This window comes from Chlamydomonas reinhardtii, chromosome 16, assembly GCF_000002595.2.
Source record: "Chlamydomonas reinhardtii strain CC-503 cw92 mt+ chromosome 16, whole genome shotgun sequence".
Lineage (NCBI taxonomy): Eukaryota > Viridiplantae > Chlorophyta > Chlorophyceae > Chlamydomonadales > Chlamydomonadaceae > Chlamydomonas > Chlamydomonas reinhardtii.
Genome location: NC_057019.1, coordinates 7,648,776 through 7,673,575, shown reverse-complemented (window position 1 = coordinate 7,673,575; position 24,800 = coordinate 7,648,776). Strand labels below are relative to the sequence as shown.

The 24,800-nt window shown below is 70.0% G+C and overlaps 1 protein-coding gene across 1 annotated transcript; it reads right to left on the bottom strand.

Annotated features, from left to right (window-relative positions):
• Positions 1-8: 8 nt before the first annotated feature.
• CHLRE_16g690095v5 (uncharacterized protein) lies at positions 9-24,800 on the bottom strand. Its single transcript, XM_043071670.1, has 43 exons — positions 24,414-24,800; positions 24,000-24,212; positions 23,647-23,763; positions 23,366-23,458; positions 22,931-23,064; positions 22,538-22,651; positions 21,843-22,159; positions 21,387-21,590; positions 20,927-21,074; positions 20,547-20,607; positions 20,239-20,371; positions 19,820-19,938; positions 19,197-19,546; positions 18,778-18,999; positions 18,417-18,561; positions 18,033-18,190; positions 17,486-17,831; positions 16,940-17,226; positions 16,594-16,722; positions 16,086-16,259; positions 15,673-15,917; positions 15,382-15,539; positions 14,774-14,942; positions 14,295-14,591; positions 13,957-14,041; positions 13,320-13,438; positions 12,848-13,100; positions 12,459-12,617; positions 12,095-12,277; positions 11,774-11,899; positions 11,421-11,582; positions 11,025-11,122; positions 10,578-10,902; positions 10,277-10,345; positions 9,825-10,007; positions 9,405-9,611; positions 8,873-9,101; positions 8,199-8,395; positions 7,096-8,034; positions 6,779-6,865; positions 6,197-6,547; positions 5,046-6,023; positions 9-4,838 (listed from the first exon to the last, which is right to left on the bottom strand). The coding sequence occupies exons 1-43, from the start codon at positions 24,418-24,420 to the stop codon at positions 1,002-1,004; spliced, it is 12,927 nt and encodes a 4,308-aa protein (XP_042916319.1). The 5' UTR covers positions 24,421-24,800; the 3' UTR covers positions 9-1,001.

Genomic DNA, 24,800 nt, shown 5'->3' with positions numbered 1-24,800 from the left:
GGCGGGACATTCTGCCGTAAGAGGTTCTTGCCGAGCGAAGGAGCAATCCTTTAGGTGTCGGGACCACAACACAACGGTCACGCTGGACGTCGTCCAAAAGAAAGGCTTACTTCAGCAGCTCAGCACTTACTTCAGCACTTACTTCAGCACTTACTTCAGCAGGGTTTCAGCAGGGTTTCAGCACTTACTTCAGCAGGGTTTCAGCAAGTAACCCGAGGCACACATCAAGGCGCGGGTTGTCCGCGTTGTCTCACGGCAACCTTCGCGACCCCGTATCGCCCAAACTGGCGCCCCAACGTAGCTTCCCCTGCTACGCCCAAAGCCCAAGAACAGCTCTGGGTGTTTGCATACTACCTAGGCCATCCGGGCACACGCTCACACATATTGCCTTCTCCGCACACAATCCACGCACGTAAGCGCACGTCCACGTACAGGCTCAAGCAGGGCTTGCATCTTCCAGAAGTAGGCCGCCGCTACTGGCGAGAAGGTCCCTCACCGCGTTCTTGCCCACGGCATGCAGTACGACCCCCCCCCAAAGAAGTAGCGGTGATTCAGGGACCGTATGCAGCCCAACGCAGCGAAAATGCACCCCGTTACATGCCCAAGCGAGGGCTTGCATGGGGGCCTGTTAAGGCCTGTTTCTTGCCGCTCGCCGAAAATGCAAGCCCTGGGCTCACGATAAATGCAATGCGGCATCAATGCAACATGCAGGAGTCAAGGTATAGGAGTACTGAACGGGGCCAGGTTTGGGGGCCAGGCAGGCCGCCGTACGCAAGTTTGAAATAAGTTACGACGCCGGCCCCTTGTGTAAGCGGGTACCGTATGCTTAATGACTTGATGAATGCCGCTTTCAATCCATCCGGTGGTGCTCCTGTGCTATGGTCATACACTCCGTTCCGCACGTTGGCTGCCACTTCACAACAGTTCGGACCACACACGAGCTATGCTGGGTCACCTCTGGCTGCCTCACCGTAAACTCCAATTCGCTAAAACCTAAGCACTCAAGGAACCTCACCCGGTCCGCGTGCCTCGCATCCATCCTCCTCCTTCTCCTCCTCCTCCTCCTCCTCCTCCTCCTGCTGCTGCTGCTGCTGCTGCTGCTGCTGCTGTCCCCCGCTCCCCCCAGGCAGTAGCTGCTGCTGCGAGCCGGACTTCGCAATGTCGCGGGGCAGCGGCAGCAGCGGCTGCGGAGGCGCCTCCGCCGCCCCGCTGCCCCCACCGCCGCCACTGCGCGCCGTGAGTGGGGCGACCGAGTGATTGGCGCTGCTGCTGCCGCTGCTGTCGTCACCGCCACCCGCCGAAGCAGCTGTAGCGGCGGCGGCGGCGCGGCGAGGGTCCGGGCTGCCGCCGCCCATCGCGGCGGCCACTGTGGCAGCGACTGCGGTGTGCACGGAGCTGAGGCGCGAGCGGGGGGTGGCCGCAGCCGCGCCATCGCCACCCACACCGTGGCCCGCACCCCCGACGCCCCCGCCCCAGGCCACCGCGCCTGCCGGGCTGCGTGCCCCGCCGCCGCCACCTGCCGCCAGGTCGGGCCCCCCAGACGACCTGCCGTACCCGGGGGCCCCGGTGACTCCCCCGTTCAGGCCCGGACCCAGCGGCGTGGCACTGCCCATGCGGCTGGCGGGGCGGCTGCCGCCCGCGCCACTGCCGCCCGCGCCACTGCCGCCCGCCCCACTGCCGCCGCCAGCACCAACGCCGCCAGCTGCACCTCGCAGCAGCCTCGACTCCAGCCCCATGCCCGGGTGCACTCCGGCCGGCCCCGACCCCCCGTGCAGGCCCGAGGGCCCCGCGGCCGGCGGGTCCGTGGCGCTGTGCACACGCACGTTGGCTGCGCCCATGCCGAACGACAGGTTGATGCTGTGGCGGCGCTGGCTCCCCGCAGGCGGGGCCTGCAGTAGGTTGGCCCACTGCTCCTCCAGGGTGCCGCCAGCCGCACGACTTGCCGACCCTATGCGGCCACCGCCACCACCACCACCCGTGCCACCACCCCCACCACCACCCCCACCACCACCGAAGCAGGCGCCAAACAGGCGCGCCGCGCTGCGAGGGGAGCTGGGCGCCCGGGGCGTGGGGGGCGCGGAGGCGGAGGCGGTGCGTGGCGTGGCGCCGAGTGCGGCGCCCTTGGCATACCCGGTGCCGGCTGCGCGCTTGCCAGCTGGCGGCGAGGTGGGGTGTGGCGCCAGGCCGCCGCTGTCTGGGGCCGTGTCACCGCTGTCCGAGGCCACCTCGTCACTGGATCCAGTGAAGGACACGCCGTTTTGGCCGGTGCCGCTCCGGGACCCGTCCTCCACAGCCGCCACGGTTGCGCCACTGCCGCTGCCAAGCCGGCGGCGGCGCAACACGAACACCGCAGCCACCGCCGCAAGTGCCGCCGCCCCCAGCACCCCGCCCACCACGCCGCCCACGATGGCGCCCGTGTCGGAGCCGGCCGCTGCATCTGGCGGCGTGGCGGCATCTGAGCTGGTGGCCACAGGTGCACTGGTACCCCCCAGCTGCTCCTGACCAGCAGGCGGCGGCGGCAGAGGCGGCGAGGGCGGCGGCGGCGGGCTGACACCCGGGCTGCCGGGTGCGGGTGAGGGCGGCCGTGGCTGCTCGGGGCCCTGCACCGCCACGTAGGCACCCACGGCGGCGCAGCGGCACACCACACGGCTGCTGGCGGCGTCATAGCGCTCCAAGGCGCACGGCGGCGGTGTGGTGGCGGCGGCGGCGCCCGAACCCGCCGGCAGCGCCACTCCGGCCAGGCTGCCGCTGAGGCGGCCGCTGGCTGGGTCGTAGGCGAGGCAGGCGGCGGTGCGGGAGGCATTGAAGGAGGTGGAGGTGACCGGCAGGCGGAGCTGTAGGTAGCTGCTGGTGCCGTCCAGGGCCGGCGGCGACCCGGCGGCGGCGGCGGCTGACGTCAGCGGGCTCCAGCCCACCACCGCCAGGCCGCCCAGCGGGGTCACGGGGGCCAGGCCGGCGGCCGACGCTGCCGCCGCCACCACAGACGCCACAGCGGCCGAGGCCGAGGGCGCATAGGTGAGGCTGAGGCTGTAGCCACCGGCGCCTGTTGCTACTGCGCCCGCCAGGACCAGGTAGGCATCCGCGGAGGCGGTGGCTGTAGCACTGGCAGTAGTCAGCAACTCACGACGGCGGTGCCGCCCCATGCTGCTGCTGCCCCCCTGCGCCGCAGCCGCAGCCGCTTCTACAGCCTCTGGTCCAGCGCTCAGCAGCAGCTGGCTACCAGCTGACGAGGAGGCAGAGGTGCCACTGCTGAGCAGGGCTGTGCCGGCTGACACGTACAACCCGGCATCCCCTGCCGCCTCGTAGCCCGGCCCGCCGCCCGGCACCGCCTGGCGACCCAGTGCGCCGCCCGCCGCCGCCGCCAGCAGAGCCACGTCAGCCAGCCGCGACACAGCCAGTGAGGCGGGGGGGCCGGCGGCGGAGGCGGATGTGGGGGAGGTGTCTGCGGCCAGGTGGCGGGCGGGGTAGACCTCGTGCAGCACCGCGCGCCGTGCCGAGGTGTTGGTGGCGCCAGCCTCCGCCACGACTGCGGCGGCGGCGCTGGCCGGCATTGCGGCGGCGACGAGTCGACACAGCTCCGTCACAAAGCCCTCGGTGGCTTCGGCGCTGGACCAAGGGGAGGAGGCGTCCGCCGACAACGTGCCGGAGGTTGCAATGCCACCAGAAGACACGGAGGAGGAGGAGGAGGAGTACGACGTGAGTGCGGCCATGGCGGCGCGGGCCGCCATCATGAGCGGCTCCTTGGCGGAGTCCGGCAGCAGGGACGCCGCGGCGGCAGCCAGTGCCGCCAGCGCCGACACCATCTGCCGCGCCTCGTCCGCATCCGCCAGCAGCAGAGCCGCCGCGGTAGTGCTGCTGTTATCGTTGCTGTCCGTGACGCTGCTGCCGGTGCCCAAAATGGCACTCACAAGCGCTGCCGTCTGCGTTGCCACCAGCTCTGCCGACAGCACTGGCGCACTGCTACTGCTGTTGCTGCTGCTACTGGCACTGCTGCTGCCACCCCTGACGGAGCTCACATAGGACAGTAGCGCCGCCGCCTGGTGCGCCGCCGCCAGCAGTGTGTGCCGGTCGCCCGCCGCACTCAATGACGACACGTCCAGGGCCGCCAGAGCCGCGCCGGCGTCAAAGCCACTGCCGCCGCCGCCGCTCCCAACCGCCGCGGGCGCCGGCACAGTCGCATTGAGTGCGGCGCAGGCCCGGGCACCCGCCACGTCCACAGCGCAGCAGTAGAACGTCACCTCGCCGACCGGCAGTCCCGCCAGTACGGCGGTGGCGGCGGCGCCAACCTGCCGTACCTCGTACAACTGCCGTACAGTGCTGGCGCCAGCGGCAGTAGCAGCAGTGGTGGTGGCGGTCCGGCGTATGAGTCCGAACTCGTAGCGCAGGGCCGCCGCCGCCGCCAGCTCTGTGTCGGGTGCGGGTGCGGCGGCGTCGTAGGCTGCGTCGTCCACCCAGTCCTGAGCGCGCAGGGCGGCGGCGGCGGTGGGGAAGGAGCCGGTCAGGGCCAGGGCCAGGCACTGCGCGGGGGCGGCCCGGTCGCGGCCGCAGTAGGGCGCCGAGTTGAGTGGCACGGTGAGGGAGGCGGTGCCGCTGAGGGCGCCCTGCTGCGGCTGCGCCAGCATCAGGCTGGCCACCAGGGTGAGGGAGCTGCGGCCGGCGGGCAGCGCCGCCGCAGGCACCGTCAGCAGCTGGGTGGCGGGGTCGCCGGCGGCGGCGGCTGTGGACGGACCCAGAGAGGCCACTGCCGCCGCCACCGCCAAGTCAGGAGAGGACCAGCTCACGTTCACGGCCGCCGCGGTGGCGGCGGTATCGTGGGGCGGCAGTAGCCGCAGCAGCACCTGCAAGTGTGGATACACACAAACACACGCATACAAATCAATGGGGCATATGCAACTGCCTTTTGGCACAGTCCAGCAGTGTACAGGAGCACACTGCAGGGCACAGAACCACCCAGCGCCACTACCCAAAGCGCTCTCAAGCTCCCTCGGCCCCTCGGCATCGTCCCCCCTCCCTCCCTTCCTCCCTCCCTCCCCCACCGCACCCACCACCAGGTCTCGGTCTGCGGGGTGCGGCGCGGCGCAGGCGGCGGCGGCGCACTGCCGGCTGAGCACCGCACGCGGGAACACAGCCCCCGCCACCGACCTGGGCCGCAGCGTCAGTGAGGCGCTGGCAGTCAGGGGCGCCCCAGCAGCAGCAGCAGCAGCAGCAGGCCCCGAGCCCCCGCCTTTGGTCACCGTGACTGTGAAGGTGTGGCTCTTGCCCGCCGCCAGCAGCCCCGGCGGCACGCTCCACACACCGCCGTCAGCACTGAAGCTGCCGCCGGCCCCACCGCCGCCCGCGTCAAAGCAGGGCGCGAGGTCCTCCCGCAAACAGCTCCAGCTGTAGCTCAGCCCTGCCCGCGCACTGCTACTGCTGCCGGTGTTGCTGCTGCCAAGGAGAAGGTCTGGGTCGTAGCTGCCTGCAGCTGCGTCCAGCGCCAGCGTCACGTTGTCCCACACGTCCCCGCCCGAGCCCCAGCCCGACAGCGACAGGGCCGCCACCGGCTCCGAGCCCACCACAGCTAGGCTCACATCCACCTCCGTCACAGCCGCAGCGCTACTGCCACTGCTACTGCTACTGCCACTACTGCTGTTACCGGCAGCTGTAGCTGTGTATGCGGCTGTGAGTCTGAGCACCAGTCTGTCGCCGTGGCTGAGGCCGCTGGCGCGCAGTGCCGCTCCCGGCATGTACAGCGACTGACCCGACAAAGCCGCAGCCGCCAGCGCCACCAGCCCGCCCCAGGCGCCGCCGGCCCGCAGCAGTGGCGGCGAGGAGGGCGCCAGCGACCAGCGCCAGCCCAGGCTGCGGCCGCGGCAGCCGCCGCCTGCCACCTCCGCCGCCAGCCGCAGGCCGGCACCGAGGCGCAGCGACTGCTGGGTGCCGCCCGCGATGGACACTGGCGGCGGCGGCAGGGCGGCGGTGGGCGCGCGGCGGAAGGAGGCGGTGGCGGCGGCGGAGCTGCCCAGCCAGGACGTCAACTCCACCTGCAGCGGGCAGGTGCGTGTGTGTATGTGCGTGTGTGGGGGGGCGTGTGCGAGTGGGTGTGGGTGTGGGTGTCCAACAGTGATCAGGACCCCATCCAGCATGGTTGCACTTTTCACGATAAACAGTGGTGCTTTGTCATCTGACCCCACCCCTCACCCCTCACCACCCTTACCTGAATCCTGTACTCCAGCCCCTCCTCCAGCGCCTGCACCTCCTGCGCGCTCAACGCCAGCACCAGCCGCTCCGGCGCGAAGTTGGTGCGCAGGGCCGCCGCCGCCAGCACCGCCCGGCCGCCGGGGCTGCCCGCGCCCTCCGGCACCGACCAGCGCACGGCGGTGAAGGCCAGGGCGCGGCCCGCGGGGTCGGAGGAGGCGGAGGCGTCCCACACCGCCACTGCGGCGGCGGAGGAGGAGGAGGCAGATGCGGAGGTGGGCTGGAGCGGGGAGTCGCAGGCGGCGGCGGTGAGGACGGCGGGTCCGCTGATGACCACACGCGGCGGCGCACAGGGGTCACATGCGTCCAGCTGCGGTGTGAGGGAGGCGCAGGAGTGGGGAGGGTGGGGTGAAAGTGGGGGCGGGTGGTACTGTGAGCGTGGGCTGGGGTGATCGTGACCGAACCAAGCTGAAAACAATTGGTCAAACAAACAGAACAAGAAGTGCCAACAGAGGGAAACGGACGTGGGACGCCAAGCCGCACAAGCACCGGCGCCAGCACACATGAGCAGCGCCCACCCGCCGCCCACCCGCCCTCTCACCGTGACCTCCCCTGTGAAGGGCTGTGTGCGGTCGCGCACCCACACCAGCGCCCCGCCCGCACCCCGCAGCTGCAGCGGCAGACCGGGCTGGGCAGGCGGGAGGGCAGGGGCAGGGCAGGGGAGGGCAGGGGAGGGCAGGGGTGTGCTTTAATGTGTTGATACGTGCCAGTGCCAGTGTGGGGCAGGGCGAAGCAGCCAGGGGACCAGCACAACCTGTGCCACGTGTGTCAGTGGCCACGTCCGTTCCGTACCGGGCGTGCCTCAGCAGTTAAACCCCTTCACGTGCTCGCCCCCCCCCGCTGAGCCCCCGCACCCACCAGCGCCATCGAGTTGGCCGCCAGTCGCGCCACCAGCACCCGGCCACTGCTGCCACTGGTGCTACTGCCACTGCTGCCGCTGCTGCCGCTGCTGCTGTCCGCCTCCAGCCAGCACACGGCTCCAGCCCCGCCCAGCAGTGCGGCCGTGTCCGCCGCAAACACCTGGTCACACCCCACACCCGAGGCGGCACTAGCGGCCGAGCCCCCCGCCGCCGCCACCGCCGCCAGTGGCGCCGCCGGGGCGCTGAGGCTGAGCCGCACCGCGCGGCCGTCGGGTGTGAGGCGGGCGGCCAGGGGGCCCAGGGCTAGGGGGCGGCACAGGCCCACACAGGGCCGCTGCGTGAGGGAGCCCTGTGCGGCGGCGGCGGCGTCACAGCCCCACTGGCTGCAGCCCACCACCGCCACACACAGCTCGCCTTCGCCACAGGCGGGGAAGGGGGCAGTGGGGTCGCAGTCCGCCGCGCCCCAGTTCAGCTGCGACAGGAGGGCGGCGGTGTCGGAGGTGGTGCAGAAGGGCGGGGGGGCGGGGGAGGCCCGAGGAGAGGGGGGCGGCTGGGGAGGCGACGGCGGCGGCGAGGGTGCGGCCGCGGGCGGAGTGGGGCTGGGCGGAGTGGGGCTGGGTGGTGCGGGCGGCGGTGAGGGGCAGGCGTCGGCCGGGCAGGGCTGGCTGGCGGCGGGCGGGGGCGCGGGGTCCCATGCGGCACACAGGCTCAGCGGCAGGGCAGCAGAGGCGCCAGATGCCGCCGCCGCCGCCGCCGGCCAGGGGCTGTCTCCTGCGGTGCAGTCCTCCACGGGCTTGAAGACGGACCAGGCCCACATGCCGGTGTTGGAGGTGCGGAAGGTGCGGCAGCCCGTGTCGGCGTTGAAGGAGCAGCGGGTGTCGCCGGGCACCCCCTGCTGCGTCAGGTTCCAGGGGACGTAGAAGGTGCCGCAGCGGGGCTGTGTGGCGGGAGGATTGGGGGGGGAGGGAGGGAGGGCGTGTGGGTAGGAAGGGAGGGTGTGAGACATTCAGCCAATCAATGACGAGGCAGGCACTCATGTTGACGGCCGGCACACACACGCCCGCGGCATTTTACACTGAGACAGGCCCCACACGTGCTCGCCTGAGGCATGGGCGCCAGCTCCCGCTGCGGCAGCAGGGACGCGGCGGCGGCGGCGCCCGTTGAAGTGCTGGCAGCCGCCGTCAGCGCCGCCGCCAGTCCCGCGGGCGCGCGTGGGTGCGGCGTGCATGTGAGGTTGCGGCGCTGGGTGGGGGCGGGGGCGGGGGCGGCGGCGCAGTCACAAGCACCCCAGTCGGCGTCTGCGAGCACAGGCACGGGCAATGGGGGCGGGAGGAGACTGAGAGGTAGGTGAGCTGTGGCAGCCCCTACACACAGCCCCTACACACAGCCCCTACACACAGCCCCTACACACAGCCGCTGCACACAGCCGCTACACACAGCCGCTACACACAGCCGCTACACACAGCCGCTGATGATAGCTGCTGGTACCGCCGCTGCTGGTATCGGGGAAGCCGCTGCCTCTGGACCGGTCCGCACCTGCACCTCAAACCTACAAGTCCCTACATGGGCACATACGCAATCATGTGCCCTTGCAAGGACTTCCAGCCAGCCAGCAACTTGTCGGTACAGGCGTTCGACATTGTTTGCCATCTGCTGGGGTCTGGGGTCTGGGGTCTGGACCAGCTGCACCCTACGGGACTTCACCAACCTGCCTTAACACTGTCCCATCCATCGCACACGCACTCATGTGCGCACACGCCCCCTCGCCGCCTCACCCGCCGTGTAGGTGAGGGCGGGCGCGATGTCGAACGGCTCGCTGTAGTTGGCGCTCAGCCCGTCACTCAGCCGCACAAAAAACCGGCCGCCGGCGCCGCCGGGGGCCGCCGCCGCCGCCAGCGCCGCCAGCAGCGCCGCCGGCGCCTCGCCCGGCAGCGGCAGGCTCACGTCCAGTCGGCCGCTGGCGGCGGCGGCGGCCGACAGGCCCGAGGCCAGGACCAGCAGCGCCTGACGGGTGGTGTGTGTGTGGGGGGGCAGGGGGGGGAGGTTCGGGGGAGGCGTCGGCATCAGTCCCATGCGAGATAAGAACAAACGCGATGAGAGACAGGATATGTAGTGAGATGGGGTTTGAGAGGTGTCAAATGAAGTGACGTGGGAGGCGGGGTGTTGCGGGGGCGGTCTATATCGGCATGGGTGGCTCGGTGGGAGTGGTGGCGACACAGAGGCTGCAAGGGCTCGGGGGCGGCACGGGGCCACAGACACCCCAGCAGCGGCTCCTCCCCCCCCCCCGCCGCCCTCCCCCCTACCCACCTGGCTGCTGGGCCGCTGCTGCGCGGACATGGGCGCGGCGGACCCCACCCCCACCCCCACCCCCACTGCGGCCCCCACTGCCGCTGCCGGCACACAGTCGGACTCGCGCCACAGCGTGATGTCCAGAGTGGACGAGGTGGGGTTGGAGGCGGAGGTATTGGTGGTGGGGAAGCCCACTGTGGCCCAGCGCACCGGTGCCGTGAGGCCCTGTGGGGAGGTGCAGGGGCCAGTAACGAGTGAGGGCCAGTGGCGAGGAGCACATCTCCTTCGTCGACAGTCACACCGCGGGATGGAGCCAAGCACACGGGTGTGGCACTGTGGCTGCAGGGGCATGGGCCTGCACACGCAGCCGCGCCCCCTGACACGGGCCAGGGTCAGGGTCAGGGCCAGGGTCAGGGTCAGGGCCGGCGGCGGTCTCACCAGCAGCCACACGGAGCCGGCGGCGGGCAGCCACACCGCGGGGGGGCCCGACAGCAACCCCTCGCCCAGACCCACGCCGCCGCCGCCCGCAGAGCCCGACACGCCCGCGCCCGCGCCGCCCGCTGCGGTGAGGTCCAGGCACAGCGGCCGGCGCGGCGGCAGTGCGCGGCCGCTGGCGTCAGACTGCGGGCACCGGGGTGTAGGCGGCATGAGGGAATGCCCACAACAGTTGGCGATATACGAGCAAGGTGGGCAGCTGAGGAAAAGGAAATACGGGACTCGAAACTAGAAAGGGCAATGCGGTGATCCCAACGCCATCACATCGTGTCTCTGACAGTCTTATTTCAGTCTGACTTTCTGGTGCTGCCCCCTCGGCCCCATCTCACGCCCGCTCTCCTGATCGCCCCCCTACCCCCTCTCCTCATCTCCCCCCTCCCCCCCCACACACACACCTGCTCATCCAGCCAGTCCATGAGGGCGCGGTACTTGTGCGCCTCGGCCACTGGCTGCCCCGTGTACTCCTGAGGGGGAAGGCAGGAGGCAGGGGAGGGAGAGGGGAGGCAGGAAGCAGGGAAGGGTTGGGCCGACCGTGCGCTCGGGATGAGTCTGCTGAGTCGGACATGCGGGCGTCCAGGGTCACGGGGGCTTCCTCCCGGCACAGCGCCAGGAGCTCATGCCCTCGCCCAGGCATTCTCGTGTCTCCCGCCCTCACCTCCTCAGCCACCCGCCCGCCCGCCTCCCCGCCCCCCTCACCTGCAGCCCCCAGCTGCCGTACTGGCTGGGCAGTGCCGTACTCACGAACTGCATGTACGGCCGCCCCTCGCCGCCGCCCGACACCAGCCCCGCCGCCACCGCCGCCGCCAGGTAGCTGCGGTACAGGCCGTACATGGCCGGGTGGCGGCTGGCGGCGGTGAGCTTGGCTGCCAGTCCGGGTGTGGTGGTGGTGCCGGACTGCAGCGCCGCGGCCTCCACCAGCGAGGGCCCGGCCTCGTATGTGATGAGCGGCACCCCCCAGGGCGAGGCCGCAGACACCAGCGCCCGGGCCGCGGCCGCGGCGGCTGGCAGCGAGGCATTGCACCTGGGAGGGGCGGGGCGGGGCGGGGTGAGGCGGGGCGGCGGGGCGGGGCGGGTGAGGGGCGGGGGTGAGGGATGGGTGTGGGGGCCGGACACAGTGTTACCCGCACGCCCGCACGCACCCACCTTGCGATCATCTGCTCCACGCTCAGCAGTACGTCCGCGGGGCCGTTGCCGCCCAGACCCCCGCAGTCCCAGTAGGCGGCCACCCCGTAGTAGTCCACCTGGGGGGTGGGGGTGGGGAGGGGGAGGAGGGTAGATACCAGCCCAAACTTAACCAAACCCAATGCATCAGAGCGAGGAGGAGAGGGGGTTGGAGGAGAATGAGCGTTGAAAGGCGGTCAGGGTGAGGCCTGGCAATACCATGTGGCAGCACACACACCTGCGCACTTGCGCCTTACTGTACCCACCAATCCAGCTTGGCGACCCATTGATTCCCATTACACCGCTCCACACTCCACCTGCTCAGCCACCCCCCCCCCACCCCAACACCCCACCGCCGCCACCCCACCTCTTCCCCACCTGTTGCGCCGTGTCCCTCCAGCCCAGGGTTTCGTTCATGTGCACTCGGCCGCACCCGGCGCCGCCGTCGCACAGGTAGCCCCAGCCGCCCAGCACCACTCGCACACGGCCGGAGCCGCCGCCCGGGGCACTGGCGAACGCGGCCTTGAAGATCTCACCAATCTGTGTGTGTGAGAGGTTGGGGCCGGATGTGTGTGTGTGTGTGTGTGTGTGTGTGTGTGTGTGTGTTAAAGAACGAAACGAAAGCCCGCCCAATGACGTGTGTGTGTGTGTGTGTGCGCGCGCATGTTTGTGTGCGAGTGTGTGCGCGCGTGTGTGGATACCAGGGCAGGTCCACACACACGCGCACCCACCTGCATTGTCCTCAGCGCGTGGTAGCGGTACGCGGCGGTGGTGTTGGGTGCGGAGGGCGGCGCCAGGCCCAGGGCCCGGCCGCGGTCCACTGCGTACCCGTAGGCGGGGAACAGCGGGTTCCACACCTGGCAGGCAGGGGGGGGAGGGGATGCGGGGGGGGGCGGTGGTGTGTGTGTAGCTAGAGTCGGCGTACCATGGTGCTGCCAGGGGAGGTAGACACACATCTGTGCTGGTGGGACTGGGACAAGCACGAAACCCTAGCTAGTGACGAAACCCCAGGCACCACGCCTCCTTCCACCCCCCCGCCCCCCCCTCCTCACCTCGTTGGAGTGCTCCACGTACACGGCCACGTCCGGCCTCAGCCGCGCCGCCAGCAGCCCCGCCGCGGCCGCCACCGTGTCGTTGGCGGCGGTGTGGTGCGCGGCCAGCCAGACGTCGGCGCCCAGCAGGTTGGCCAGCTGGGCCACGTGCTCGGCAGCCACACCGCCCAGCGAGGACACGGCCTGGGGGGCGGGGTGGGGTGGGGAGGTGGGGAGGTGGGGGAGTGTGGGGAGTGTGGGGAGGAGGGGGGTGGGGGAGGTAGGGGAGGTGGGGAGGTGCTGCACGGGCGTACGCGGGCTACAGCTGTCTGCAGCTGCTGCCTGTGGGAGCTCCCAGAGCAAGCGAAGGAACACGCGCACGTACCTGGGTGTGGAAGTCGGGTGTGACCCGCGCCCCCCACTGGGTGGCCCCCGGTCCCGAGTAGGTGGAGGCGGCGGCGGTGCGGCCGTCCGCCGGCGCCCAGTCGGCCGTGTTGGTGGCCTGCCAGGTCATGAAGCGCAGCACCCGGTAGCGGGCCAGGCTCTGAGGGGGGAGGGCGGGGGAGGACACAGGAGGACACACATACACACACAGTGGCGGTGGGGGCAGAGCGGGGAGGGGGCAAGGGGCAAGGAAGGGCGAGAGGGGTGGTGCAAGGGGCAGTGAGTAAAGGCAGCTGGCGGCGATGTGGCAGGAGTGCCAGTCAGACAGTCGGCATGGCTCGGGGCATCAGCGCGGCTGCCCGCCCCCCCCCCCCAACGCCCCTCCGCTACCTTGAGGAACCAGGGGTGGAAGGGTGCGCGCCGCCACCGCCCCTCCCACGCGCCGCCCGCACCCGGCCCGCCCGCGGAGGCGGCGGCTCCGGGCGGTGCGGAGGGCAGTATGCGGATGCCCCTCAGCGGGTTGCCGGGGTTGGTGGCGGTGAGGCGCAGCGAGATGCCGTTGTCGCCGCAGTAGGCCGCGCCGGTGGCGGCACAGGCCAGGTCGGCGGAGGGCCGGAACTCAAACTCCAGCCGCCCCTTGGACCTGGGGGTGTGAGAGGATGTGGGAGGTCGAGCGCGTGTGTGTGTGTGTGTGTATATGTGTGTATGTGCGTGTTTAAGAGGGTTGTGTGTGTGTCATTGTGTTTGTATGTGTTTTATTGTGTTTTTTTATTGTATGTGCGCGTGTTTGAGAGAGGGGTGTGTGGCCAGGCTCACTCCTGCCTATCCTCCTCCTCCCACCCCACCCCCCACCCCCTCCCACCTGCTGACCACTGTGGCGTCCATGCCCAGGTCCAGCCGTCCCTCGCCCTCGTGCAGCAGCACGTGGCGGCCCGGCCAGGCGTGCAGCTGCAGGTCGCGCTGCAGCAGCACGTGCGCGTACTGGGGGGGGAGGGTAGGTGAGGTGGGGGAGTAGGGGAGAAGCGTGCGTTGGGTCCGTTTTGGGGGGAGGGAGTGTGCGGGGAAGTTCGGGGGGTTGCAAGGATTGGTACAGAGAAGTGTAGCGAAGTAGACAGCAGGTGTGGTGTTGCGCGTACCGATGACCGACGGGGGGGGGCAGCGGGAACTTGGGCTGCAGGGGGCGAGTGGGTAAGTCTGGGCGATGTGGATCGGGGGTTACCCTCATCCTCACCCTCACCCTCACCCTTACCTCACCCACCAGGGGAGGTGCGGATTGTAGATACCAGCCCAAACTAAACCCATTGCAACGAGCGACGAGGGGACGTGGGGGGGGGGGCAGGGCGGAGTGTGCGTTGGCTATGTTTAGGTGGTAGGTTTGGGTGGGTGGGATGGTGGGTGGGATGGGAGAGGCGGAGGTACGAGCGGGACCGTGGGGTACAGGGGTACGTGTGGCCGTGTGGGTCGCCCTCCCCCCTCTCAACCCCTTCTCCCCTGCTCACCGTGTTTGGCGGCAGTCGGGCCGGGTAGCCACTGCCCGGCCACAGCTCCAGCGCCGCCCCCGTGTCAAAGGGGTTCTCGGCAGCCCTGTGCACAGCCGCGGCGGGGACACGCGGGCAAGGGGAGATGGCAGGGTCGCGACAACCACGTGGCTGACTTGACACGAGACTCACTACCCCATACAAGACTCATGGGGTCGCCCTGACCTGTTGCCTTCTTCCCCATCCCTTCCCCGCCGCTTGCCCCCTTCCCCCCTCCCCCGGTCACCTTCTCCCCTCCCCTCCTTCCGCTTGATGAACTGCTGGTCCCCCCCCCGCCGTTCCCCCCCCCCCCCACGCACGTGTCGGGGGTGTTGGCGGTCATCCAGCCGCTGCTGCCCTTCATCAGGTCCGTCCACACCCACTCCGTGCTCCAGGGGGCGGGGCCGGCCAGGTTGACGCCCGCGCCCGACCCGCGGTTCAGTCGCGGCACCGCCGGCCGCCCCGCCGCCGCCGCCGCCACCTCGTCCAGGTCGCAACCGGCGCCGCCGTACCCGGCCCAGCAGCGGCAGGCGCCGTGGAAGCAGTCGCCGTACACACACGTGTCGGCACAGCCGCACTCGCCGGGGCCCACGCAGGCCGTGCCGGGGGCGCAGCCGCTGCAGGGGGGGGATAGGAGGTGGGCGGGGTCCGGGAGGAACGGAGTGGTGGTGTCTTCCGCGGTGGTGCTACTGCCTCTCCCACAACAACCCCCAGACACACACACACACACATATACTCTTTCCCTTTGTATTTATCTAACAAGAAGGTTTTCACACACACACGCAGGCGCCGGCCCCACCTGCAGTCCCACTCGCAGCCGCCGCCCGCCGCCAGCCGCCAGCCCACATCGCACACGCAGCCGCCGGCGCCGTCGCAGGTGCCGTGTCCGCCGCAGCCGCAGTCCGCGGAGCAGTCGGGTCCGGAGTATCCGGGGTAGCAGGAGCACACGCCCACGTCCACACACTCGCCTGCGGGGTGGCAGCGGGGAGGCAGAGCCGTGAGGGGCAGGTGCAGTGCAGGTGCAGGTGCAGGTGCAGGTGCAGGTGCAGGTGCAGGTGCAGGTGCAGGTGCAGGTGCAGTGCAGGTGCAGGTGCAGGTGCAGGGGCAGCCGGTGGATTCTGGGGTGGGCTCTGGGGCGGGCTCAACGAGCCAGTCACTCAGAAGACATGTGGTGCTGCATGTGCGCCTGTGGACCCCCCCCCCCCCACACACACACACACAACCCACTGAATGGGCTTTGCCTGGTCATCAAGCTAAGCAGCCGCCGACATGTGCCTGCTGCGGCCGCCTCCCAATCGGGTGCTCCGCTTCAGCGTTGATACAGCCCCTCCACACACCCCTCCACACACACTCCACACACCGCCTTGCATACCCCTCTACCAACCCCAGCCCCTCGCCCCGCCCCACCGTTCCAGCTGCAGTCGTTGGGGCAGCTGACGATGCTGCAGTGGCGGCCGCCGATGAGGCCGGGCGGCCCTCCGCAGGCGCAGCTCCATGTGCGGATGGAGCCGGAGCCGGACACGGACACGGAGGTGGTGTTGCACACGCCCTGGTCGAATGTGCACCTGCGGCAGCAGCGGCGGCAGAGCCGGGTGACGGAGGGTGGGGGCGGGGAGGGTGGGGGTCGGGATGGGGCAATACACACACACACACACGCACACGCACATGCACACACAGCCAGCCCAGGCCGCCCCGCACCTGTACCCGCAGTCGTACACCTCTGTGTAGGTGGCCTCCCCACAGGCCTCCCCGCTGTAGCCCGACCAGCAGGCGCATCGCCCGCCCGCCAGGCAGGCGCCGCGGCCGCTGCAGGGCAGCAGCAGCGGGGGTGCGCCGGAGGAGGAGGGGGAGGAGGTGGGGTCGGGGCCGGCGGGGCAGGCGGCGGGGTCGGGCGGCGGCGGCAGAGGGCACTGCAGGTTGTCGTGTAGGAAGGACAACAGAGCCTGCGGGGCGGGGCAGCGGGGGTTGCTATATGTACAATTCCACCCCAGGACCACCTCACGGGAATATTTCCGTCATCATTCATCCTTGTGCACACACACACACACATACACACACACACACACACAGCGCCCCCACCCACCCCTTGCCTGCCCACCTCCCCACCGCACCTGCTGTTTGGGCGCGGTGGCTGGGTCCTGGTCTTGCCACTCGGCCAGCCCCCAGCTGCCGAAGCGGCTGGCGGCGCCCAAGCTGCTGAAGTGCACGATGCGGCTCACACCCGCGGAGACGAGGCCGGACAGGTAGCGCGAGTAGAGGCCGGACATGGCGGGGTGCCGGTTGGCCTGTGGGTGCGTCCGTGTGTGTGTGTGGGGGGGGGGGGCAACGTTCATGATCAAGGAAGAAGCGGAGTTGTAGCCAGGTACATTGGTACAGCAGGCGCGTTGGGGGGAGGGGAAGGAAGAGGGCAGGGGGCGTTACCGCCAATGCCCGAGGGAGGAAGGAATAGGTGCTGCGGCGCTGCAGGGCGGTTGGCTGGTCTGGTCAGTCACACATACACACACACAACTTGAGGAGCCCGTCCATGTTGTTTGTCAGCCCCCCAAACACACGCTGCGCCCTTCCCCTCCCTTGTGTGCCCTCTAGCACACGCGCTATGTGTGTGTGTGCCGCCCGCACCTGTATGGCCAGGTCGGCGCTGCTGCCGTCCCCCGTCAGCCCCTGCCCGGCCTCGTACGCCCACAGCGGCTTGCCGGCGGCGGCGGCGGCGGCTGCGTGCTGCCGCACCTGGACCAGCAGCGCGTCGATCTGGGGGGAGGGAGGGAGGGGGAGGGGAGGGGAGGGAGGGGGTGTGAGGGGGTGTGAGGGGGAGGGAGGGGGGAGGGATGATGGGTGCGGAACAACTGGGTGGACTGGAGCAGGTGTCGAGAGGGGGGGTCACTGCCGCGACATCAACTGCTGGTCTGACGCACACATACGCAGAGGTTCTTACTGGGGACGGTGATCCCTCCCCCAGGGGACAAACCTGCGCCGGCAGCGTGACGGTCATGAAGGTGGTGAGGTTGGTGTCGCGGGCTGGGTCGTACGCGCCAAAATAGGGCGCGATGGCCACGGCGTCGATCAGCTCCGTCACGGCCGGCCCGCCGCAGCTGAGCAGCTTGGCGGTGGTGAGCGGCCACACAGCCTGAGCCGACACCACCACCCGCAGCCGCGCCGCCGCCCGGTCGCGCCCCCAGGCCTGCCGCCACATGCGGCTGATGTTGGCGGTGCGGTGCGCCACCCAGCACAGACGGGCCTCGTTGTTCAGGCCGCCTTGGGGGGAGCAGCAGGGGGCGGCGGCGGGGTGCGGGGTGTGGGGTCCAGGAAGGGTGTTGGCAGGCGGTGGGTGATGGTTGGTGCGGGCGTCACCGGACTCTCGCGCTTTTGGTGTTGACCTCGCTCACCAGTGTCTGTACTTCAGACCCACCCCGCCACCACAGATTTTCACCCCTAGCACCAGCCCTCCGCCCTTCCAGCCTCCACCTCCCTCCAACCCCACGCCACCACCCCCACCCCCACAGCCCCGCCTCACCCGGCCACCTGTCCCCCTGCTCCGTGAGGTTCATCTCCAGCCCCTGCGCCTGTGCGTACTGCCCCCCGGGGAACCCCGTGTGCCACAGCTCGTTGCCCAGCTCCACCACCACCCCCACGTCCGGCCGCAGCCCGGCCGCCACCGCCGCCGCCATGCCGGCCACGTAGTCGTCGTCGGCGGCTGCGGGCAGGCACAGCCAGGGCTGGGCGCCCAGTGTGTTGGCCAGCAGCAGCTGCAGCTCCAGCGGCACACCACCGGGCGCGGCGGCGTAGGACCAGGCGGTGTCGGGGGTGGGGCGCTGCGGCCAGGAGGTGGGCTGGTCGGCGTCGTTGGTGCGAGACCAGGCCTGTGGGCATGTGGGAGGAGCAGGAGAGCGGTGTGGGTGGATGGGAGTGAGCAGGCTGCAAGCATGGCGAACAAGCCAAATCGGGTCTAGGAGCACAGTCCGTCTGCGCCCTCATGTCCGTGGTTGCTTACTGAAGCAAAACCCCTTGCCCCGCCCCCCCCCCCCCGTTGCCCCGCCCCCCCTCCACCCGCAGCTCCCCACCATGAACCTCAGTGTGCCGAAGGGCCTCAGCCACTGCAGCAGGGCGGGGTGGAAGGGCGCGGCGCCACTGAGCGCGTCCGCCTCGTAGCCGGGTGTGAGTACGCGGATGTTGCGCACCGGGTCGGCGGGGTCGGAGCGCTCGATGGACACAAGGATGCCTGGGGGGGGCGGGAGGGGAGGGGGGGAGGCACGGAGGGGGTTTGGGATGGGTCAGGGGTGCCCCACGGCGGCGAGGTGAGGGATGTGGCTGGACCCTCTGCCGGCAGTCGCCATACCCAGTCACCAAACCGACATGCCCACCCCGGATACCCCGCGGCACCACAGTCACGGCACACACGCACATACACACACACACACACACACACACAGTGCCCAGGCGCGCACCGTTGTTCATGTCAGAGCTAGGCGCGAAGGTGACGCGGGCATGCCCCGCCTCCACAAGCTGCAGCGCGCGCACGTCAGACATGGAGAAGTCCAGCGCGCCCCGCCCCTCCCACAACACTGTGTACACGCCGCCCGGGATGTGGCCCTGAGGGGGGGGCAGGGGGGGATGGGGGGCAGGTGTGGGGAGGACAGCGCGCGGTGGTGGGCGCGGCGTGTGTCCAAGGACCATGCCAGCAAATGCACAAGCCGGCCGTGCTACGCATTTGCCTGCCAGTATCGCATTTACCCCTTCCCCTATCCCTGGCAAAGCAACCACCGCCCTCCACCCGCCCCTCCACCCGCCCCTCCACCCGCCCCTCACCTGCAGGTCCCGCATCACCAGTGTGGAGGCGCGGCTGTCGGGCGGCAGCGGGGCGGCGGGGTAGCCCAGCGCGGCCGCACCGCCCGGGCCGTCCGGGGAGGAGATGACGGGCAGGGGCGGCGCCAGGGACCAGGGACCGGGCGTGAGGGACTGGTGGATCCAGTCGCGTGCGGCCTTGAACACGTCCACGAACGTCCAGGCGCGGGACCAGTCCGAGATACCCTGTGTGTAGGGGGGGGGAGAGTGGCGGTGCACAAGGGGTGGGGGGGCATGTAGGGGTGCGGGAGTTAGTAGGAGTTTGTTGGGGGCCAGCGAGGCAACAAGTATGCTCTTGTGATTGCTCATGGCCCTCCTGTGCTGCCCCTCCTATTGTTGGGCTCTTAACCTAGCATACACACGCCCCCCCCCCGTCGACCCACCTCCAGGTTTATGCCCACGGCCGGGTTGCACGCTGCCGGGGTGGCGTTGGCCGCCGCCAGCTGGCCGCACGTGGGGCCGCCCGCGCCCACCCAGCACCTGCAGCGGCCGCCCACACAGCTGCCGTACACGCAGGCGGCGGGGCAGGCGGCGGCGGGCGGCACGGCGGGCGGCGCGGTGGCGGCGCTACGCGGCAGGGCGCCGGGCAGTGAGGTGGGGTCGGCGGGTGCGGCGCCCTCGCCGCCGCGGCCTGTGGCTGCGATCCAGTCCTGCAGGGCGCGGTAGACGGGCGAGTCGGCCGGCGAGGCAACCACCAGGGAGGGGGTGCGGCACTCCTCGGGCGCATACACGCCTGTGCGGGGTGGGGCGTTGTAAAGCACAAGGGGAAGGGTCATTCACGCCTGTGCAGGGTGGTGTGTGCGCATGTGGGTGTGCGTAGGTGAGGTTGTGCGTGTGGCTGGAGGAATGTGCAGCGGGACCTCAGCCGCAAGCTCAAGGGTAGGGGGCGACCCGACACCTGGACCTCCACACTCCCACACTCCCTTGTCCTCCTTACGCCCCATGACTCCCCCAGCGCCCCCCCCTTCCACCCCACCCCCCGCCTCCGCCCCGGCGCCCGCCCCACCCGCCCGCTGCCCGGGCGCTGTGTCGCAGCTGCCGGCGGTGCGGCCCAGGTCCAGCACCAGGTCCCCGCCGCCCAGCTGCCCGTGCCAGCGCCACAGCCAGTCGGCGGTCATGTCGTACCTGCGTGTGTGTGCACGTGTGTGTGTGTTTGTGTGTGTTTGTGTGTGTGTGTGTGTGTGTGTGTGTGTGTGTGTGTGTGTGTGTGTGTGTGTGTGTGTGTGTGTGTGTGTGTGTGTGTGTGTGTGATGGGGGGGCGTGTGCGCATGGGCGAGGGCCGTGTCGGTGGAGGGGATGCCGGTGTGGGGAAGGGTGCGCAGGTGGAAGAGCCATGTCCCATGTGTTTCGAGAGGCACGCTTCAGCACGCCCTGCGGCTATGCTGCTTCCCTGTCCCGCTCCACTCCCCCCTGTCCGGCCCTCACATGCTGCTGTGCTGTCGCGCCGCCCGTGTCACCGCCTCCATGTCCGTCTCCCGGCTGGCATTGGCGGCCAGGGCGCCCCGCAGGCTGGCGGCGAGCGCGGCGGCGTCCGACCAGGTGGTGTTGGCGGGGCCGCCTGGGGGGGGGAAGGCGTGTCAGGAGGGGGAGGAGGCGGTGGGGGGGGGGTGGGGGGGGGAGCAGCGGGTGTAAAGAGCAAACCACCAGAGTATAACGTATGGAAGCGAGGAGTCCCCTCGGCCCTCCCGCCCCGCCCGCCCCTCGCTCTGCCCCCCCCCCCCGCACTGCCTCACCCCAGGGCGGGTAGGGGCCGGTGAAGGTGCAGGGCCAGGTGGGGGTGGACCCGCCACAGGCCTGGCGGGGGTGGAGGGGGTGGAGAGGGAATGGACGGTTTTGGAGGTGAGGGTGATGGAGATCGAGGTGAGGGGCATGAGCAATGGGCATTCCTGAGCCAGCCCCCGCATGGACGTTCCTGCCCCATGACTGTTCGCAGACACCGTACTAACTCAACATGCTCGCAGACAAAATCAACATAAACAAACCTTTAGCTGTTTCTTTAACACACACACACACACACACACACACGCACACACACACGCACATCCACCCACGCACACACACACGCCCCCCCATCCCAAACACAGCCCGCCCCATCACCCCCCCCCACCCCCACCTGCAGCACTCGGTCGTAGTTGGCGCGGGCGCCGTAGCTCGGCCCCGTCAGCTCCGGCCCCGCCGCGTAGCCCAGCAGTCCCAGCCCGCGCGCCGCCAGCTGCTGCCGCACCCGGTGGTAGGCCACGTCGGCGTGCAGCACAGAGGAGCTGGCGGGGGGAGGGGGGGTTGCGAAGATACGGGGGTTGGGAAAGCGGTACTGGATGACGAGGGGTAGGAGAGGCGGCGAGGGGAGGGTTGCAGCCACCGAACCCAGCACCGTCAAGGAGTAATGAGGGCGAGGATTCAAGCCGGCAGAGGTTGTGGGGCCACACGCGCCGGCAACCAGCAAGGGTTCCCTTGATTCACACGCCAACCCAGCAGCATACCTCTTGCCCAGTCATTCCCCATTCCCCCTGTTTGCACCCCCCCCTCGCCCTACCCACCCACCCACGCCACCTCCTCTCCTCCCTCCCCCTCACCGTATGTATCCCAGCGCCTCCTCCAGCCCGTACGCGCCCGCCGCCCGCTGCGGCGCCGCCAGGAAGGCCGGGTCGGCCCAGCCCGTGGGGCAGTCCAGCCCCGGCCACACCCAGTGGCTGCGGCCGCCGAAGGTGGCGGGCACGGCCAGTGCGTCTAGGTGGCTCAGGTCGCCGCCCGCGCCCTCCACCTCGTTCGCGAGCACACTGACAGCAGGCACAAGAGGGGGAGGAGGAGGAGGAGGGCAGGAGGGCAGGGGAGGCGGGAGGGGCGGGCGCGAGGGGCGGGTCAGGGGGCGGGGAGGCGCGGCCTCAGCACGCGGGCACTGGGGTACGGGCGGCGGAGGTGCCCGCGGGTTTCGCCACGTGTCGTGACAGCGTGTGACCAGTTGATGACGTGCAGCCCCATGGAACCCAGCACGACACGCCACCCCGATCCGACCCCCCTCCTGGACTCACTCGGCCGCCGGCACCGCCTGGATGACCCGCAGCTGCGCCGCCGGCCGGCCCGCCGCCGCCCACACCCGCCGCGCCACCGCCGCCAGCAGGCGTGTGGCGTTGGGCAGGTGCGGCCCCAGCCAGCCCGGCCCCTCCGCGCCGTACTCCACCACCACCCCCAGCCCCGGCCGCAGCCCGCCCGCCACGGCGCCCACCATGCCCGCCACGTAGGCGTCGTCGGCGGCTGCGGCCCGCGGCAGGCTGAGCCACACCGAGGCGTTGACGGCGTTGGCCAGGCCCACCAGCAGCTCCACAGCCACACCGTCAGCGTCACGAACCTTACGGGGAGAAGGGGGAGGGGGAGGGGGAGAGGGGTGTTGTTCGTGACAGTGAGAGGGCTTGCATCATTCACAGGGGTGAAGCGCTGAAGCAGGGGGGCGGTGTGAGGGGGGCTGCAGAGCTGAGTGTCCGGACAGGTGGTGTGCGCCCGGCACTCGGCACTCGGCGACTCGGCGACGGCGGCCACTCGGCACTGGGCGACGTCGGCCACTGGGCGGCAGTGCCGTGTCGGGGCGCCCCCCCCCCTGGCTCCTGGGTGGCGGTGGCGCTTGGATGACAGCGAGCCCTTAGGCCCAGCCGCTCACCCCAGCTGACCCCTCCCCACGGAGTGGGCTTCAATTCTTAACTGCCCCCTGCCCCCCTCCGGCCCCCCGCACCTGTGAGGCGTGTGCCAGTGTGGTGCGCGTCGCCCAGTCGCGCGGCGCAGTGCGGGGGCTGTTGGGGTCGGTGCCCGCGCGCATCCAGGCCGTGAGGCGCAGCAGCGGAATGCCCTGGAGGCGGGAGTATGAGGAGGTGGGCAGCGGGGGCAGGGGCGGCTCAAGTGGAGCCGGGGTAGGCGGCGGCAGTGCCGGCAGTGACCAACGCCACAGCATACGAGTGAACCCTTGTACCGCCCCTATGCCCTACAGGCTTTGCCCTCTGCGCATTGCCTTTACAGTGCTGATGCCCGAGTCTCCTCCTGTTCCCCTCCTCCTCTCCTCGCCCTCCCCCTGTCCCTCCCCCCATTCCCCTCCCCTCCTCCCCCTCCTCCCCCCCCCCCCCCGCCGCACCCTCAGCAGCTGCAGGAAGGTGGGTGTGAAGGGCGCCTCCTCGTACGCCGCCCCCGCCTCCAGGGCCGCCGGCACCAGCCGCAGCCGCACCAGTGGGTCGGAGGCCGCGGACGCCACCAGCCGCAGCCGGAGGCCTGCAGCGCCCAGCAGCGCCCCGGCGGCGTGGAGTGGCAGTGCGGGGAGAGGGGAGGGGGGCAAGAGAGCAGGAGAGGCGAGGGGGCTAGTTAGGCCGAGGTCACCAGGCCGATGGGGGTAACCGGTGATCATGGTATGTGTGTGTGTTTGGGGGGGGGGGGTAACATTCATGATTAGTTAAGGAAGTGGTAGACGGTAGACGATCTTTTGGGGGAGCGGGAGGGTCCAAGAAAACAAAGAGTTGAGAGTTGCAATCTTAGGGGGCGGCGTGGACCCGGAGCGGCGGCGTGTGTGGCTCACCGGTGCCGTTGCCCCGGCCGGGCAGTAGGTCCAGCAGCTGCCGCCCCGGTGCCGACTCCAGGGGGGGATAGGCGGCGTCGCCGTCAGCCACCACTGCAGGCGCGGCGGGGGGGCGGCGGGGGCGGGCGGAGCGCCATGGGGCGACAGCATGTGGGACACTCATAGGGGGGTCCGCAGGAAGAGCACTAAGCCACATCCTCGCAGCTCCTCTGCATGTACTCCTCCGCCGCATGTTGTGCCGTACCGAGGCGTGTCTGCCCCCCCCCCCCTGTCGGCCTTACCCGTGCCGCTGCCGTCCCACAGCAGCACATAGCGCCCCGGACTGTAGTGGCCGGGGCCGGGGCCGGGCGCAATGACGGCGGTGGCGCTCCACAGGGTGCCGGCGGGTGGACTCAGGCCTGAGAGCGTGTGTGGGCGTGTGGGCGTTTCCAAGCGGGCACAAGGGAACACCCAGGAAAACGTTTGCGATGCGGTTAGGTATGGCGTTTAGGACGGAGACGCAATCAGGGGCGCCTCGCGGGGACACGAACACAGAAGGAGGCACCCCCGTCACCACCGCCACGAGCACTGCAGCCACAGTCGCCGCCGCCGCCACCGCCAGCACTTCTCTTGCACACACGCACACCACACGCACCTGCCGGGTAGCCGTCCGGCCTCCACGTGATGAGCTGCGGGTTGAGGTAGCTCCATGTGCCGTTGGGCGCGATGCCCGCCGCCGCGCTGCGCTGCCCGCACCCCATCGGCGACCCGCTGTGGCGCATGAGGTCCGTGAACACGCCCGAGGAGGCCGCCGCCCAGGCGCCGCCGTACTGCGCGGCGCCCAGGTCCAGAGGCGGCAGCGCCAGGCCTGGGTGGGGTGCGGCAGGGGTTGGAGGGAGGGAATGGGGAGGGGAGGGGGAGAGCTGTCAGTTCCAGGCCAGGATGGGTGGGACATGAAGGCAGACGGCCGGGGCACTGGAATGAGTATTGTGCAGGCACAGGTGGGCAGGTTGAGAGCACAGCAAGGCGCCACCCTCCAAGCCCGTCAGGCACCCTCCTAACGGCACACCTGTCATTCCAGCCTGACACACTGGAGAGCCAGCCAGCGCGAGTATGCAGACGACAGCAAGAAACTCCAGGGCTTGTCCGCGCACGCCGGTGTGCCAGTAAATTGGCGCATTTACGTGAGAATGGCTCCTCGTCCATCGGCTGTCGACAGCATCGCTCTTTGCCTGCAATTGCCGGGACATGCATACTTCCGACATTTCCGAAATCGCCAGCCGACCAGCTTTAAGCTGACTTGAAGCCGAGGCCGTTCTACGGTTTTCTGCCCAACCGGGCATTATTTATTCATTTGTCAACATATACCCTGACATGACCAAGTTTGGACAGTTTCAACGTGAGCAGTCACAGAAAATTCAGTTGGCTTTTGCTTTGTAAGCACAAAACGTCTCTC

Coding starts and splice junctions, on each gene's coding strand:
- CHLRE_16g690095v5 (XM_043071670.1), bottom strand. Junction 11,123..11,420: donor GGAGGGACACGGCGCAACAG/GTGGGGAAGAGG, acceptor CCCACCCCCCAG/GTGGACTACTACGGGGTGGC. Junction 9,612..9,824: donor CCGGCTCCGTGTGGCTGCTG/GTGAGACCGCCG, acceptor ACCTCCCCACAG/GGCCTCACGGCACCGGTGCG.